The sequence below is a fragment of the Pseudochaenichthys georgianus genome, chromosome 16, assembly GCF_902827115.2.
Source record: "Pseudochaenichthys georgianus chromosome 16, fPseGeo1.2, whole genome shotgun sequence".
Classification (NCBI taxonomy): domain Eukaryota; kingdom Metazoa; phylum Chordata; class Actinopteri; order Perciformes; family Channichthyidae; genus Pseudochaenichthys; species Pseudochaenichthys georgianus.
Genome location: NC_047518.2, coordinates 46506289 through 46523788, shown reverse-complemented (window position 1 = coordinate 46523788; position 17500 = coordinate 46506289). Strand labels below are relative to the sequence as shown.

The 17500-nt window shown below is 44.7% G+C and overlaps 2 protein-coding genes across 2 annotated transcripts in view; both read left to right on the top strand.

The window, feature by feature from the left end:
• cfap418 (cilia and flagella associated protein 418) overlaps positions 1–476 on the top strand; it is a 7751-nt gene extending 7275 nt beyond the window's left edge. Inside the window, exon 6 of the mRNA XM_034102953.2 lies at positions 1–476. This exon is cut by the window's left edge and continues 884 nt beyond it. The gene's annotated coding sequence lies outside the window, so the exon portion shown is untranslated.
• A 3580-nt stretch (positions 477–4056) lies between these two features.
• Positions 4057–14434, top strand: wdr73 (WD repeat domain 73). Its single transcript, XM_034102551.1, has 8 exons — positions 4057–4195; positions 7269–7336; positions 7422–7507; positions 7603–7691; positions 9151–9218; positions 9523–9696; positions 10678–11025; positions 13639–14434. Exons 1-8 carry the CDS (start codon positions 4128–4130, stop codon positions 13872–13874), a joined length of 1137 nt encoding a protein of 378 aa, XP_033958442.1. The 5' UTR covers positions 4057–4127; the 3' UTR covers positions 13875–14434.
• The last annotated feature ends 3066 nt before the right edge of the window (positions 14435–17500 follow it).

Below are 17500 nucleotides of genomic sequence, written 5' to 3'. Positions count from 1 at the left end.
GCCCTGGGTCTCGTCTTGCTGCTTCCCTGATGGCTTCCTCAGGATTGAGCTGACATCCTCGTGGATTCATCTTCTCATTACAGACACATGCATTTCCTAACATTCGGTCTATATGCTGTAAAATGTATTGTCTCTTGGATTTGCACACGGCACCTATTGCACGTCTGTCTGTCCTGGGAGAGGGATCCCTCCTCTTTGCTCTCCCTGAGGTTTCTCTATGTTCCTTTAACTGTGGGGTTTCTCTGGAAGTGTTTCCTTGTTCGATGTGAGGGTCTAAGGACAGAGGGTCTGAGGACAGAGGGTCTAAGGACAGAGGGTCTGAGGACAGAGGGTCTAAGGACTGTGCTGTTGTATTTGCTTTAAAGTGTCTCTACTGTAGGCTATTTTTATTTTATGTACAGCACTTTGGCTCGACCAACAATCGTTTATAAATGTGCTATATAAATACAACTTGATTTGATTACAGTCAAAATGTGTTTTTTTCATACTGTCTGAGCCGTTTATTGAATTGATCTATTTAAACATATTATCAACATATTAAAAACATGTAGCTGCACCTCGAGTAGCCCTGGTGGAGGCGGGCTGATGAAGCCAGCCAGAGGAGGAGGAGCCAGCCAGAGGAGGAGGAGCCAGCCAGTGGAGGAGGAGCCAGCCAGAGGAGGAGGAGCCAGCCAGAGGAGGAGGAGCCAGCCAGAGGAGGAGGAGCCAGCCAGAGGAGGAGGAGCCAGCCAGTGGAGGAGGAGCCAGCCAGAGGAGGAGGAGCCAGCCAGAGGAGGAGGAGCCAGCCAGAGGAGGAGGAGCCAGCCAGAGGAGGAGGAGCCAGCCAGAGGAGGAGGAGCCAGCCAGTGGAGGAGGAGCCAGCCAGAGGAGGAGGAGCCAGCCAGAGGAGGAGGAGCCAGCCCACGAGTGATCAAAGCAGACGTTTTTGTAAACTGAGATGTTCCCAGCTCAACAGATTATACTTTTTAACAATGTGGCAATGATGAAGCCGGAGTGGCTCGTTGTGTCGAGTGCTTGTTTATGTCGTGAGTCCAGTGGCCTTGGAGCTGCATAGTGTGCATTAGAGCAGCTGATCAGACAGTAGTTGATGTGGGAGAGGACCATTGAGTGGAGGTATAGCTTAGCTGCTGCAGTTGATAGGAAGTTTCTAACGTATCTGACATTTGACGGATTGAACTTCACTTTATTGCAGACCTCATCTATAAACACACAACTGGGTTTTTATGAATATGCAAAAGCTAAACAGTGGATTGATGGACCTGAACGTGCATGACACATTAGAGTGGACCTATCATGCTATATTTGGAACATATACTGTCGGGCCATACCTCTATAAAACATGTCTGTGAAGGTTTTTTTTCAAAATACCAAACAGATCATGCGTTTTAGCCACGCCTCATTTCGCTCTATTCCAGCCCTGTTTTTGGAAGGGCTGATTCTGCTTCTGTGGCAGGCTACAGCGCCACCTACAGGCCTGGCATATGTACTACAGCGTCTCCAGCGCTTTCCAGCGGTCTCTCATTCCCCAGCGGTCTCTCATTCCCCTGATAGGTGGAGAGTTGCCCACATAGGCGGAGCTCCTCGTTCCTGACGTCAGAGAATTTTGAAATCTGGATCAGATCCTTTGCAGCCCGTTTTTAGAGATTTGGGTACGGAGGAAACGAGAGAGGGTTGTGTTTTCTGACACACCGGGGACACATATTCATTTATAAAAGACGTACAAAAGTGCATTTTGCATGATAGGTCCCCTTTAAGTGAATGAACATATAAATAAAGTAAACATTTTTGGTCCTGTCCTAGGAGGTATCGGACACTAGCTAAAAGTTGAAGGAGATTTTTTTTGTCCTTGCGGTTGTAGTCTCTATGGAGCACCTGTAGAAGGTCAGGGTCCTCTCTATGGAGCACCTGAAGGTCAGGATCCTCTCTATGGAGCACCTGAAGGTCAGGATCCTCTCTATGGAGCACCTGTAGAAGGTCAGGATCCTCTCTATGGAGCACCTGTAGAAGGTCAGGGTCCTCTCTATGGAGCACCTGAAGGTCAGGATCCTCTATATGGAGCACCTGAAGGTCAGGATCCTCTCTATGGAGCACCTGAAGGTCAGGATGCTCTCTATGGAGCACCTGAAGGTCAGGATGCTCTCTATGGAGCACCTGAAGGTCAGGATCCTCTCTATGGAGCACCTGAAGGTCAGGATCCTCTCTATGGAGCACCTGAAGGTCAGGATCCTCTCTATGGAGCACCTGAAGGTCAGGATGCTCTCTATGGAGCACCTGAAGGTCAGGATGCTCTCTATGGAGCACCTGAAGGTCAGGATCCTCTCTATGGAGCACCTGAAGGTCAGGATCCTCTCTATGGAGCACCTGAAGGTCAGGATCCTCTCTATGGAGCACCTGAAGGTCAGGATGCTCTCTATGGAGCACCTGAAGGTCAGGATCCTCTCTATGGAGCACCTGTAGAAGGTCAGGATCCTCTATATGGAGCACCTGAAGGTCAGGATGCTCTCTATGGAGCACCTGCAGGTCAGGATCCTCTCTTTGGAGCACCTGTAGAAGGTCAGGATGCTCTCTATGGAGCACCTGAAGGTCAGGATGCTCTCTATGGAGCACCTGTAGAAGGTCAGGATGCTCTCTATGGAGCACCTGAGGGTCAGGATCCTCTCTATGGAGCACCTGAAGGTCAGGATCCTCTATATGGAGCACCTGAAGGTCAGGATGCTCTCTATGGAGCACCTGAAGGTCAGGATCCTCTCTATGGAGCACCTGAAGGTCAGGATGCTCTCTATGGAGCACCTGAAGGTCAGGATGCTCTCTATGGAGCACCTGAAGGTCAGGATGCTCTCTATGGAGCACCTGAAGGTCAGGATGCTCTCTATGGAGCACCTGAAGGTCAGGATCCTCTCTATGGAGCACCTGAAGGTCAGGATCCTCTCTATGGAGCACCTGACGGTCAGGATCCTCTCTATGGAGCACCTGAAGGTCAGGATGCTCTCTATGGAGCACCTGAAGGTCAGGATCCTCTCTATGGAGCACCTGAAGGTCAGGATCCTCTCTATGGAGCACCTGAAGGTCAGGATCCTCTCTATGGAGCACCTGAAGGTCAGGATGCTCTCTATGGAGCACCTGAAGGTCAGGATCCTCTCTATGGAGCACCTGTAGAAGGTCAGGATCCTCTATATGGAGCACCTGAAGGTCAGGATGCTCTCTATGGAGCACCTGCAGGTCAGGATCCTCTCTTTGGAGCACCTGAAGGTCAGGATGCTCTCTATGGAGCACCTGTAGAAGGTCAGGATGCTCTCTATGGAGCACCTGAGGGTCAGGATCCTCTCTATGGAGCACCTGAAGGTCAGGATCCTCTATATGGAGCACCTGAAGGTCAGGATGCTCTCTATGGAGCACCTGAAGGTCAGGATCCTCTCTATGGAGCACCTGAAGGTCAGGATGCTCTCTATGGAGCACCTGAAGGTCAGGATGCTCTCTATGGAGCACCTGAAGGTCAGGATGCTCTCTATGGAGCACCTGAAGGTCAGGATGCTCTCTATGGAGCACCTGAAGGTCAGGATCCTCTCTATGGAGCACCTGAAGGTCAGGATCCTCTCTATGGAGCACCTGAAGGTCAGGATCCTCTCTATGGAGCACCTGACGGTCAGGATCCTCTCTATGGAGCACCTGAAGGTCAGGATGCTCTCTATGGAGCACCTGAAGGTCAGGATCCTCTCTATCTATAGTGCCCGTAATAGTGTTCACTGGAGTCCAGAGTTATGCCACTGTGTGTGTGGTTTTTCCATCCACCCCCCCCCCCCCCCCCCCATTGCTACAGAAGTTTCCGCACAATTCTCAGTCACAACACCTATATTAGGAGGAGCATCTAAACACTGTGAGATATATAGTATAAATGATAATACTCTCTAATATACTCATACTCCTGCATGGCTCAAAGTGAGAAGCAGCGAAGTGAAAAACGAGACAGGTGTGTTCCCGCTTCTGTCCAGCAGGGGGCGGTGTTGCGTTTTCCTCAGTTGAGCAAACCAGCAATAAAGTCAAGAATAAAAGCTACAGGAAGTCAAACAACAACAGACAGACCCATGCTTTCACGTGAAGACATCATGGATGTGTAATAATAAGAAGTCATGGCTGAGAGGGGAGAAGCGGACTTTCATGATATCTTAGATGACTGGTTCATCGAGACGCTGAAGACGTGAGAACATGTTTCCTCCTTGTTTGAGCTCTTAAAGTCTGTTAGCTGCTAACACGTTCATAACCAGAGAGGGAGAAGTACCCGAGTGTAGGAATACTAATACTACTCTGTTACAAGTACAAGTCCTGCATTCAAACGCGTCGCGTGCGGGTCGCCAGCACATAGCTTGGCCGATTTGGACCGTGTTTGGAGTGCAGTGATTATTGAGGATGCTGAGTACATTTCTGACATTTTCAAGATCAACAATCGAATATATCAATATTTGTAGTCAGCAAGGGATGTTTGTGATTAATTTTAGGTCGATTTTAAAGATGTAGGGGACTGGATCATTTGGATTGGACAGATTGCTTATTTATGTGGGAAAGAAAGTGCATCTATTGCCCTCTATATCCAATGGTCCAACTCTACTCATGGTATCAGCCCACAGAGAACAGATATGACCACTTTCTGCTTAATACTGACACTTGTGCAAATGTCAGAAATGGATTCAAGATCCTCAATAACCTCCAAAAGCACTCCAGAACTGTCCAAATCAGCCAAGCCGTTTTATAACTATTGTTTCCATCGGTTTTAATGCCAAGTCAAAGTCAACTTTATTGTTAATCTTCCAGTTTGTGGTACAGACAGAGATCGAAATACCGTTTCCCACAATCCCGAATATATAAACAAATATATCTAAAAAACACGTGTGCAAATATGTATATCCTATATACACAATGAAAGACACATTTTTACATTAAGACCTAAATAAAAACACAACAATCAATATATACAAAATAACAGTCACCTCAATATTTTGAAAATGTACATTAGTGCAATTAATGTTGAATAAAGCATCATATTATAACTCTGCCGAACATGTGCGGGATCCTTGGGACCCTACTGTACATTTCTATCATAACACGTTGGGGTCCTCAACATGGAGGGGTTCAATAAGCTGTCAGCTGGACTATTACTCAAGTGAAAGTGTTATCAGATCAAATCAAGCTTTATTTATATACACATTTAAAAGCGATTTTTGGTCGAGCCAAAGTGCTGCACATGTAATAAAAACACTACAATCACAATAAAAGACAACAGAAATATAAAAAACCCAAAACACAGGGAACAGTCAGGAGTCGTGCTCCGCTCTGACTGGAAGGCCGGGGAGAAGAAGTGAGTCTTTAGTGAGGATTTAAAACCCCTGGGGTCTGGGCCGACCTCACGTGGAGGGGCCGAGCGTCCCATTCTCATCTAAAGACAGTGAAAGTAGTCGTTGTGCAGATTGGTCCATTTCAGAATAATATATATATGTTTTATAATGATTGATCATCAAAGTGTTCTCAAAGCTGGTGAAGGTGCAGCTAGTCTGAAGTACTTTGTAGACTGCAGGGTAGCTGGTGAAGGTGCAGCTAGTCTGAAGTACTTTGTAGACTGCAGGGTAGCTGGTGAAGGTGCAGCTAGTCTGAAGTACTTTGTAGACTGCAGGGTAGCTGGTGGAGGTGCAGCTAGTCTGAAGTACTTTGTAGACTGCAGGGTAGCTGGTGGAGGTGCAGCTAGTCTGAAGTACTTTGTAGACTGCAGGGTAGCTGGTGAAGGTGCAGCTAGTCTGAAGTACTTTGTAGACTGCAGGGTAGCTGGTGGAGGTGCAGCTAGTCTGAAGTACTTTGTAGACTGCAGGGTAGCTAGTGGAGGTGCAGCTAGTCTGAAGTACTTTGTAGACTGCAGGGTAGCTGGTGAAGGTGCAGCTAGTCTGAAGTACTTTGTAGACTGCAGGGTAGCTGGTGAAGGTGCAGCTAGTCTGAAGTACTTTGTAGACTGCAGGGTAGCTGGTGAAGGTGCAGCTAGTCTGAAGTACTTTGTAGACTGCAGGGTAGCTGGTGAAGGTGCAGCTAGTCTGAAGTACTTTGTAGACTGCAGGGTAGCTGGTGAAGGTGCAGCTAGTCTGAAGTACTTTGTAGACTGCAGGGTAGCTGGTGAAGGTGCAGCTAGTCTGAAGTACTTTGTAGACTGCAGGGTAGCTGGTGGAGGTGCAGCTAGTCTGAAGTACTTTGTAGACTGCAGGGTAGCTGGTGGAGGTGCAGCTAGTCTGAAGTACTTTGTAGACTGCAGGGTAGCTGGTGGAGGTGCAGCTAGTCTGAAGTACTTTGTAGACTGCAGGGTAGCTGGTGGAGGTGCAGCTAGTCTGAAGTACTTTGTAGACTGCAGGGTAGCTGGTGAAGGAGCAGCTAGTCTGAAGTACTTTGTAGACTGCAGGGTAGCTGGTGAAGGTGCAGCTAGTCTGAAGTACTTTGTAGACTGCAGGGTAGCTGGTGGAGGTGCAGCTAGTCTGAAGTACTTTGTAGACTGCAGGGTAGCTGGTGGAGGTGCAGCTAGTCTGAAGTACTTTGTAGACTGCAGGGTAGCTGGTGGAGGTGCAGCTAGTCTGAAGTACTTTGTAGACTGCAGGGTAGCTGGTGGAGGTGCAGCTAGTCTGAAGTACTTTGTAGACTGCAGGGTACCTGGTGAAGGTGCAGCTAGTCTGAAGTACTTTGTAGACTGCAGGGTAGCTGGTGGAGGTGCAGCTAGTCTGAAGTACTTTGTAGACTGCAGGGTAGCTGGTGAAGGTGCAGCTAGTCTGAAGTACTTTGTAGACTGCAGGGTAGCTGGTGAAGGTGCAGCTAGTCTGAAGTACTTTGTAGACTGCAGGGTAGCTGGTGGATTTACTCCAGGTGGAACTAAAGTCTGATTCAACACTTGATTAGATTTCACATCATTCATCCTCATCTGAGAAGTAACTAAAGGGATTAATACATGTAGTGGAGGAAAAGTACAACATGTACCTCTGAACTGTAGAGGAGTAGAAGTGAATACTCAAGTAAAGTACAAGTACCTCAAAATCGTACTTAGTTACTTTACACCTCTGCAACTAGCCGTGCAAACCATGGATGTCTAAAGAGAACTGGAAACAGCGTTGGAGGCGGGGCAGAGTAGATAGGATTTATTAAAAGAAGTTATATGTGATTTGCAAATTAGCGAGTCTGGAGGAAAATAATTTAACATCTTATAAATGAAAAAGATACTATGCTAATGACATTTTATTTGTTTCCTAAAGGTACAAAGATCTCCATGTGTATCAGCTGGAACATCCCACCCAGGTCATCGAGTGGACGTCAGGGAAGAGTGAGTTAGGAACATATGTTGTAATAGCGTCAGAATCTGCCGTGCATTTAAACTCATATTCAGTCTTTATCGTCCTTCCTTTCAGCCGTGTGTGTCGCGGGATACAGCTCGTCTAAAAATGAGATTCTTGAGCTACAGTTGCCTCTGAAACTCTTCGCTGAGGAAAATAAGGTGAAAACACAAAAGGTTCGGGGTTTATTTTGATAAAGGCACTATTCAAGTCTGACATGTATTCTCTGCTATGTGTTTGTCTGCGGTGCATTCAGGGTCTCTGTGCAGAGCGGGATTTTAAAGTAGTCCATGGGGGGTTCACGGAGGGTCCTGTTCGCTGCCTCCGACACGTCCCAGGAACAAGGTGAGAGACACTACTCACTGATATACACCTGAACATCAGCAGGAGAGGACTCTTTAAAGTAGAGACACTACATACTGATATACACCTGGACATCAGCAGGAGAGGACTCTTTAAAGTAGAGACACTACATACTGATATACACCTGAACATCAGCAGGAGAGGACTCTTTAAAGTAGAGACACTACACATGATATACACCTGAACATCAGCAGGAGAGGACTCTTTAAAGTAGAGACACTACATATGATATACACCTGAACATCAGCAGGAGAGGACTCTTTAAAGTAGAGACACTACATACTGATATATACCTGAACATCAGCAGGAGAGGACTCTTTAAAGTAGAGACACTACATACTGATATACACCTGAACATCAGCAGGAGAGGACTCTTTAAAGTAGAGACACTACATACTGATATACACTGAACATCAGCAGGAGAGGACTCTTTAAAGTAGAGACACTACATACTGATATACACCTGAACATCAGCAGGAGAGGACTCTTTAAAGTAGAGACACTACATACTGATATACACCTGAACATCAGCAGGAGAGGACTCTTTAAAGTAGAGACACTACATACTGATATACAGCTGAACATCAGCAGGAGAGGACTCTTTAAAGTAGAGACACTACATACTGATATACACCTGAACATCAGCAGGAGAGGACTCTTTAAAGTAGAGACACTACACACTGATATACACCTGAACATCAGCAGGAGAGGACTCTTTAAAGTAGAGACACTACATACTGATATACACCTGAACATCAGCAGGAGAGGACTCTTTAAAGTAGAGACACTACACACTGATATACACCTGACATCAGCAGGAGAGGACTCTTTAAAGTAGAGACACTACATACTGATATACACCTGAACATCAGCAGGAGAGGACTCTTTAAAGTAGAGACACTAATACTGATATACACCTGAACATCAGCAGGAGAGGACTCTTTAAAGTAGAGACACTACATACTGATATACAGCTGAACATCAGCAGGAGAGGACTCTTTAAAGTAGAGACACTACATACTGATATACACCTGAACATCAGCAGGAGAGGACTCTTTAAAGTACAGACACTACATACTGAATATACACCTGAACATCAGCAGGAGAGGACTCTTTAAAGTAGAGACACTACATACTGATATACACCTGAACATCAGCAGGAGAGGACTCTTTAAAGTAGAGACACTACATACTGATATACACCTGAACATCAGCAGGAGAGGACTCTTTAAAGTAGAGACACTACATACTGATATACACCTGAACATCAGCAGGAGAGGACTCTTTAAAGTAGAGACACTACATACTGATGTACACCTGAACATCAGCAGGAGGGGACTCTTTAATATCAGATCTTGTTTACGCTGGAGCACAGCACAGAGTTTATTTGGCTTTTATTCAAATATGAAAGGAACTAAATGTCCAGTTGTTGCTCCTGCAGGTGTGTTGTTACCAACGATGGGTTGACCTCCGACCTGAAGGTGTGGACCGTCGGAGGAGACGACAGCGGTGAGTTAATATCTGTTTGGAGTCACATCAAGTTAAACATCGCTTTGAAGGATCGTAAAGACTGGATAAAGCGCTATATAAATAAGGTCCATTTACCATATCCTATTGTAAACAACTTTTAGTGAAAGTGACGAGAAAATTATTTATAAAACACAAAAAAACTTCTTAAAAAACTTTTAGCATTTTACTTATTTTTAAATTAATACAAGCGGAAAAGAAAAAAAAACAGAAAAATCTTCAGCCAATCAGGTTCATTCTAAAAATGTGATTGGTTGTCTTGCTGCATCCTTTCGTCCAATGACAGACGTGATCAGAAGAACAGGAAGTGTCGCAGGGAGGAAGACGAGGAAGAAGAAGAGTGATTCAGAAGGAGGCAGCAGGATCGCAGCCCGACACTCGTCACAAGTTCTTCATGGAGCTCAGAGCGACGACATCCAGCTGACACAACTGACCTCAGGACAGATCCTCTACACACCAGGTAACACTGACCTCAGGACAGATCCTCTACACACCAGGTAACACTGACCTCAGGACAGATCCTCTACACACCAGGTAACACTGACCTCAGGACAGGTCCTCTACACACCAGGTAACACTGACCTCAGGACAGATCCTCTACACACCAGGTAACACTGACCTCAGGACAGATCCTCTACACACCAGGTAACACTGACCTCAGGACAGATCCTCTACACACCAGGTAACACTGACCTCAGGACAGATCCTCTACACACCAGGTAACACTGACCTCAGGACAGATCCTCTACACACCAGGTAACACTGACCTCAGGACAGATCCTCTACACACCAGGTAACACTGACCTCAGGACAGATCCTACACACCAGGTAACACTGATCTCAGGACAGATCCTCTACACACCAGGTAACACTGATCTCAGGACAGATCCTCTACACACCAGGTAACACTGACCTCAGGACAGATCCTCTACACACCAGGTAACACTGACCTCAGGACAGATCCTCTACACACCAGGTAATACTGACCTCAGGACAGGTCCTCTACACACCAGGTAACACTGACCTCAGGACAGATCCTCTACACACCAGGTAACACTGACCTCAGGACAGATCCTCTACACACCAGGTAACACTGACCTCAGGACAGATCCTCTACACACCAGGTAACACTGACCTCAGGACAGATCCTCTACACACCAGGTAACACTGACCTCAGGACAGGTCCTCTACACACCAGGTAACACTGACCTCAGGACAGATCCTCTACACACCAGGTAACACTGACCTCAGGACAGGTCCTCTACACACCAGGTAACACTGACCTCAGGACAGGTCCTCTACACACCAGGTAACACTGACCTCAGTCATAGTCGTCTCAGCACAGCAACTTACCTGAACAATAAAGACGCAGTGTTTGTGTCCATGTGTTTTTATAGTGTAGCAGAATCTGAACTTGAGTCTATGTTGTTTGTCCCTACAGAGATTACCTCCTCCGATCCTCTGAGCTCTCTGCAGTTTGTGAGCGACGACGTCTTCCTCGCCGGCTGCTGCAACGGGAACGTTTACATCGCCGACACTCGGGCGTCCGCCTCCCCTCAGCTCTCACCTGCACCTCCAGGTGAGTCTGTCCCCTGGTGGACGGACGCAGGTGCGTCCAGCGGCAGCTTCATCAGAGTGTCCTCGTCTGGACGGGCTGAGATTTCAGACTTGAGGAACCCGGGAGCAGCGGTTAGCCGGGCTCAGCTGTCCGTCCAATCACGTCGCTGCAACCCGGGCCATGTCACAGTGTCGTGGGCTCCGGCTCTGAACGACTGCATCGCAGTGTCGGGTGAGTTCAAGAGATAGCCAGTGTTTGAGGAGATGTTCTCCGGTTAAAGGGGTCCTACAAATCTGATCGGGGTTTCCCTTTCCTTTGATATATAGGTTTTTGTGCATGTAAATTATAAGGATTATTAAGGATAACATTCTAAAGTTTGTGATAGGCTAAGGGGCATCTCTAAGCAGTTGAGCAATCACAACAGAGCCGGTCAGCTAATCAGAGCAGACTGGGCTCTGGTTTCAGACAGAGGGTGAAAAGAGGTGCTGCAGCACAGGCAGTAAGAGAACTTTACAGCATGGAGACACTACATACTGATATACACCTGAATATCAGCAGGAGAGGACTCTTTAAAGTAGAGACACTACATACTGATATACACCAGAACATCAGCAGGAGAGGACTCTTTAAAGTAGAGACACTACATACTGATATACACCTGAACATCAGCAGGAGAGGACTCTTTAAAGTAGAGACACTACATACTGATATACACCTGAACATCAGCAGGAGAGGACTCTTTAAAGTAGAGACACTACATACTGATATACACCTGAACATCAGCAGGAGAGGACTCTTTAAAGTAGAGACACTACATACTGATATACACCAGAACATCAGCAGGAGAGGACTCTTTAAAGTAGAGACACTACATACTGATATACACCTGAACATCAGCAGGAGAGGACTCTTTAAAGTAGAGACACTACATACTGATATACACCTGAACATCAGCAGGAGAGGACTCTTTAAAGTAGAGACACTACATACTGATATACACCTGAACATCAGCAGGTGAGGACTCTTTAAAGTAGAGACACTACATACTGATATACACCTGAACATCAGCAGGAGAGGACTCTTTAAAGTAGAGACACTACATGCTGATATACACCTGAACATCAGCAGGAGAGGACTCTTTAAAGTAGAGACACTACATACTGATATACACCTGAACATCAGCAGGAGAGGACTCTTTAAAGTAGAGACACTACATACTGATATACACCTGAACATCAGCAGGAGAGGACTCTTTAAAGTAGAGACACTACACGCTGATATTAGTGTTAATTTCGTCAGCTATTTTTTAATTTAGTTTTAGTCTTAGTCCTGTGTTAAATTTCCTTTTTAGTTTTAGTCATATTTAGTCACCTTCATCCTGTTTTTATTTAGTCAAGTTTAGTCGACTAAAAGTCTGAGCATTTTAGTCTTATTTTAGTCAAAGAAAACTAATTATTTTAGTCTACTTTTTGTCAATGAAAACTGTTGAGTCTTTTTTAGTCATCAGATTATATAGAACATTTCAGTCAAACTAGTCTAGCCATAGTATATATAAATAAGATTATCTTGTCCTTATTTGATGAAAAAACACAGGTTGAATGATTAAGAATGCAGCTTTGCAGAGAGTATCTGGTCAGGTTATGGCCACATTGCTTCCCTTCTGATAAAACAATGCATTCGCTTTTTTTCTCCGCCTCATTGTAGCGAAAATGGGCCCAAATATCACATCGTTTCTTTCTCCCAAGTAGTGGTGGCTTTAGACTTTTTCGTTGTCAGTCATTTTGACAGGATCGTAACATTTCCGTCATAATCCATTATTATCCGTCGAGTGCACAATGTATCACTCACTCGCGCTGACGGGGGGGTATTCGGTTAACGCGACCACTGCTCCTAAGCCCTGTTGTTGCCATTTCATTTTCTGTTAAATAAGGTTAGTTAGACCCGAGTCTTCCTGACAGTTCATATTGTGCCGCTGCCCGGTGTGATTCAAATGTACCCCCGCGCGCAGCACAGAAACAGCTGCTGCTCTGCCGCAGCACCGGAAATGGAACTGCTGGGAGAAAAACTGACTATCAGAGATTTAACGTTATCTTTGATAATATTTCGTCTCCTCATTTTTCGTCAACGAAAGTAAAGAGAGATTTTGTCATAGTTTTATTTAGTAAACTACATTTTCGTCTCGTCACTTTTCGTCAACGATATTGCATGATGATTTCGTTACAGTTAATGTTTACTGCCGTCGGTGCCGTCTCGTCATCGTCTCGTTTTCGTCATGGAAAAAAAGGTCGTTGACGAACATATTTCGTCATAGTTTTAGTCAACGAAATTAACACTAGCTGATATACACCTGAACATCAGCAGGAGAGGACTCTTTAAAGTAGACACAGTACATACTGATATACACCTGAACATCAGCAGGAGAGGACTCTTTAAAGTAGAGACAGTACATACCGATATACACCTGCACATCAGCAGGAGAGGACTCTTTAAAGTAGAGACACTACATACTGATATACACCTGAACATCAGCAGAGAGGACTCTTTAAAGTAGAGACACTACATACTGATATATACACCTGAACATCAGCAGGAGAGGACTCTTTAAAGTAGAGACACTACATACTGATATACACCTGAACATCAGCAGGAGAGGACTCTTTAAGTAGAGACACTACATACTGATATACACCTGAACATCAGCAGGAGAGGACTCTTTAAAGTAGAGACGTGCCTCGTCCCACAGACCGTTGCATTAGCAATGACAGTCTCTCTGCACTCTCGCCGTGGAGAGAGAGAACGTTCACTGGTTAATGTTTCACCCCCCCCCCCCCCCTCCCCCTGCAGGCTTCAGTGGACTGGTGCAGATCTACAACACGTCGGGGTGGGGGGCGGAGCTGCAGGAAGTCCAGCCGCTGTTTGAGCATCGCGGCCACGCTGTTTCATCGCAGTCTGACGAGGGCGACGTGTTCGTCACGTCCCAGCTGTGGCACCCCGGGCGGCCGCGGACGCTGCTGTCTGCGGCCTCGGACGGCTCTGTACACGTGTGGGACTGGGTCGACCAATCGGATGGCGACAGGTAAAAACTAAAGACAAAGTCCACTCGGGAGAAGAAGGATGTTCAACGGACTGAAGAAGCACAGCATGACCGTCCGGAGCAAAGTCACTCAATTTGGTCGCAGACATATCCTCAGTAAATGGCAGGAAACATGAACAGCATTTTGATTAGTAATTAAAATAAATCCGATGGCTTCTTGTTTTTGTATTACAGCAAAAATGAGTATCCATTAATGATTCACTGCACAGCAACAGGAACGTTTTAAAAGAACCGTTCTTACCTCTCGTGGCATCTTGACATTTTAGATTTAATGTGCGGAGGTTTTTCCAAACTCGTATTCCAAAAAAAGAATGATGCAACCGCATATTCAAACTTAACGTAATGCTTGCATTCAGGTTAGACTAATTAGATTTCACTTTTGTATACACTGGACCTTGTCAAAAGGTTATATTTGCTAGATACCTCCATTGAAAGTGAGTTCAGAGTTTCTGGAAACATTCTCTAAGTGAAAAGGTTTTAAACGGTTGTTAGTCCATTCGTCCCTAGCATGTTTTGGTTAACTGAAATAAAACATCCCAAACTTGTGATTGTCTGGGCGTCTCAGTATTTTTGTTTTCTCAACAAGCTGGTTTCTTTTTTGTGTGATGAAGGATGTTTCAGCCGTTGGTATAAAATAATGGAAAACACTAAAATCCTCCTTAACATTTTAGATTTACAACTCTGCATGAATTAGGAGTTAAGTCAAAAGATATGGAAGCTTCACGTTACTAAATACGTAGGAGGCAGGCTACAGACTTTATCTCACCTTCATTGTTGCCGTTTGTCTGCTCATTAATCTGCGTTTTCAGCTGTGTGTGTGATTAGGTAAATGAGCTGTGTGGTTGCTTCAACATCATTGGCTGCCCATCCTCTGGTCCGCCTCTGAAGATGGTGATTGGATTGACGTCGTCCAATCACAGCGCACAGCCGGCGCACACCTGCTGGGGAGGAGTACACAGGCCGCGGACTATCACCACTCTGGAGGCTCTGCTGAGGAACAGACGCCTCTCGCTACTTGCTCTTAGAGAATTCTGTTAACTGTGGTAAAACTCGTGTGTAGAGTAGCTTAGTTAGTGTTTAGTATAGCTTCTGATGTTGTGGCTGTTGCCCTTAGTTTAGCTGTGTTGTGTATAGATTATTTGGTTAGTTGTACCCAGGGGCGCCGTAAGGGGGTGAAAAGTTAGGACGATTCTAAGGGCCCGTGACTGACAGGGGCCCCACAAATTGTAGAACATTAAGAAAAAATATTAATTAACCTTTCATCAATAATTAACATTAATATAACATTATTGATAATGTACTCCCTAAACTTACGATTCATTTCACTTTTTTGTTCGAAAAGTTAATTATCCAAAGCATCGAACACCCCCCTCTATTTACATGTAATGGTTTGGTCCTGTCTCCAAACGCTGTGCGGCACCACATTTTCTAGCAGTGTCAAGTCCTTCAGGTTTTTGGCCTGTTTCAGTGATTTAGCCTGACTTGATAGGCTGGAGGGCAACAGAGGACGCTTTGGACAACTCAAATTTGTTCTTTTTGTCTTTATTTAATCAAGACAGCTCCAAGAATTCATCAGGTTGAAAACCTTCAAACACAAAGTACAAACAAAAGTTAGCTCACATGCTACACAAATTACAAACATTTTGCAGGTCTCACTGCATTCTCAATAATAGCACCACAAACTATGTTTTAATTAAAAAGGATAAATTGTTACTTTAAAACCACATCATTAATGTAAATGAATTAATAAGAGTGTTTATCTCCACTTGGAAACAAGCACCAGAGAAAACCTCATCTGAACACCTGCGCTGTCTAAATCACACAGAACCAACGGAGCGCAGGCAGACCGCGCTACGTAAAAAACACAGCTGATTGCGCAACAGCACTCTCGCAAAGTGCGACAACAGATCAAGTACATAAATGCAATAAACATACCAACGGCGTCTCCGGAGCCTCACACACACTGTCGCCTGGTTCTCTCTCCGTGGCTTTGAGAACAAGAGACCGGCCATCACAAATTACACCCCTTTTGAAGCCGTGTTGCCGGAAGCGGCATTCATATTTTCCCTACAGCTCGCTTCTGAAAAGTAGCCCACGCTATCAAAAATAAACAAATACCCTCTCCTGGTATTGAACAATACTATAATAATAATAATAATCTAAATGAAAACACATAATTATTTGTTAGTCCGTTTTTCACAGATATAATTACATATAGCCCTATTGACTTTCGTCTCGACAAGCAGAGTGAGAGCATGTGAGCAGGGATGCGAGTACTTACGTGAGTATGATGTCTCAACCACTAACAAAGTCAGGCTTTCAAAAAAGAAAAGAAAGGAGAGAAAGACAAGAGAGTTTTGCTCTGATTTAGCACCACCATCAGGCCTTTTCATTTCCATTTCCGTTTTGTTGTCCATTTACACTTTAATACCCGCTTATTTTGTAGTTGGTATATTTAATTAGAAAATCTGCTGCTTATGTTATATGTTATAAATGATAATATTGGTGTTAATGTTCACTTTATTTTAATTTAAGAGGTCATGTATATTTGAGTTATATTTATTTTGATTTACGAATGTTCCATTCAAAAATGTTATTAAAAAGGCATGTACACCATAACAGATGACTATTGAGGTCTATTGAGGGAATGTTAGTGTTATATCAAATAGTGAATTCCACTGCAGCAGAATGTGGCCCGTCTGCACAGTGTTATGTGTTCACCGCTCAGTGTCAGTAAATATAGTGCAGTTAGTATTGGACTACACGATAGATGCAAGCCTGTACAGGTGGAGTTATCTAAAGCATAAATGAGTGGGTGGGTTCTGGAGGTGTGGTTGCAGCATTGTGCTTGGTTGGCGTGGCCTGGGCCTGGTGGTGGGGCCCAATGTGATGTCTTTGCATGGGGCCCACAATCCCTGGCGGCGCCCCCGGTTGTACCACTGTTAAAGTGAGGTTTTCTTTAGTTCCCTATTTAGTGGGAGTGTTATTTCTTTGTATGTACACAGACTCCTTTTTAAGAGTCCTCCCTTTGTTTGGTTATTTGTCAACCGGTGCCCTTTTGGCCCTTTTGTTTGTTCAGGCTGCACGCCTTCCATTTTGTTTACCGTTGCTTTTTGAAATAAATCACTTATTATACCAATACCAATCTGGTTGTGTTTCTTCCCTTTAGTTCCCCTAGCCTAATAGGGAACGTAACATTTATATATGCAGAGGTAGCGGCTAACATCGTTTATACCAGAGGAGGGAGAAGCACTCGGACCTTGTACTTGAGTCAAAGTAGAAGTACTCGGATCATGTACTTGAGTAAAAGTAGAAGTACTCAGACCTTGAGTCAAAGTAGAAGTACTCAGATCTTGTACTTGAGTAAATGTAGAAGTACTCAGATCATGTACTTGAGTAAAAGTAGAAGTACTCAGATCTTGTACTTGAGTAAATGTAGAAGTACTCAGATCATGTACTTGAGTAAAAGTAGAAGTACTCAGATCTTGTACTTGAGTAAATGTAGAAGTACTCAGATCATGTACTTGAGTAAAAGTAGAAGTACTCAGATCTTGTACTTGAGTAAAAGTAGAAGTACTCAGATCATGTACTTGAGTAAAAGTAGAAGTACTC

Coding starts and splice junctions, on each gene's coding strand:
- wdr73 (XM_034102551.1), top strand. CDS start 4,128: ATGGCTGAGAGGGGAGAAGCGGACTTTCATGATATCTTAGATGACTGG. Junction 4,196..7,268: donor TTCATCGAGACGCTGAAGAC/GTGAGAACATGT, acceptor TGTTTCCTAAAG/GTACAAAGATCTCCATGTGT. Junction 7,508..7,602: donor TCTTCGCTGAGGAAAATAAG/GTGAAAACACAA, acceptor CGGTGCATTCAG/GGTCTCTGTGCAGAGCGGGA.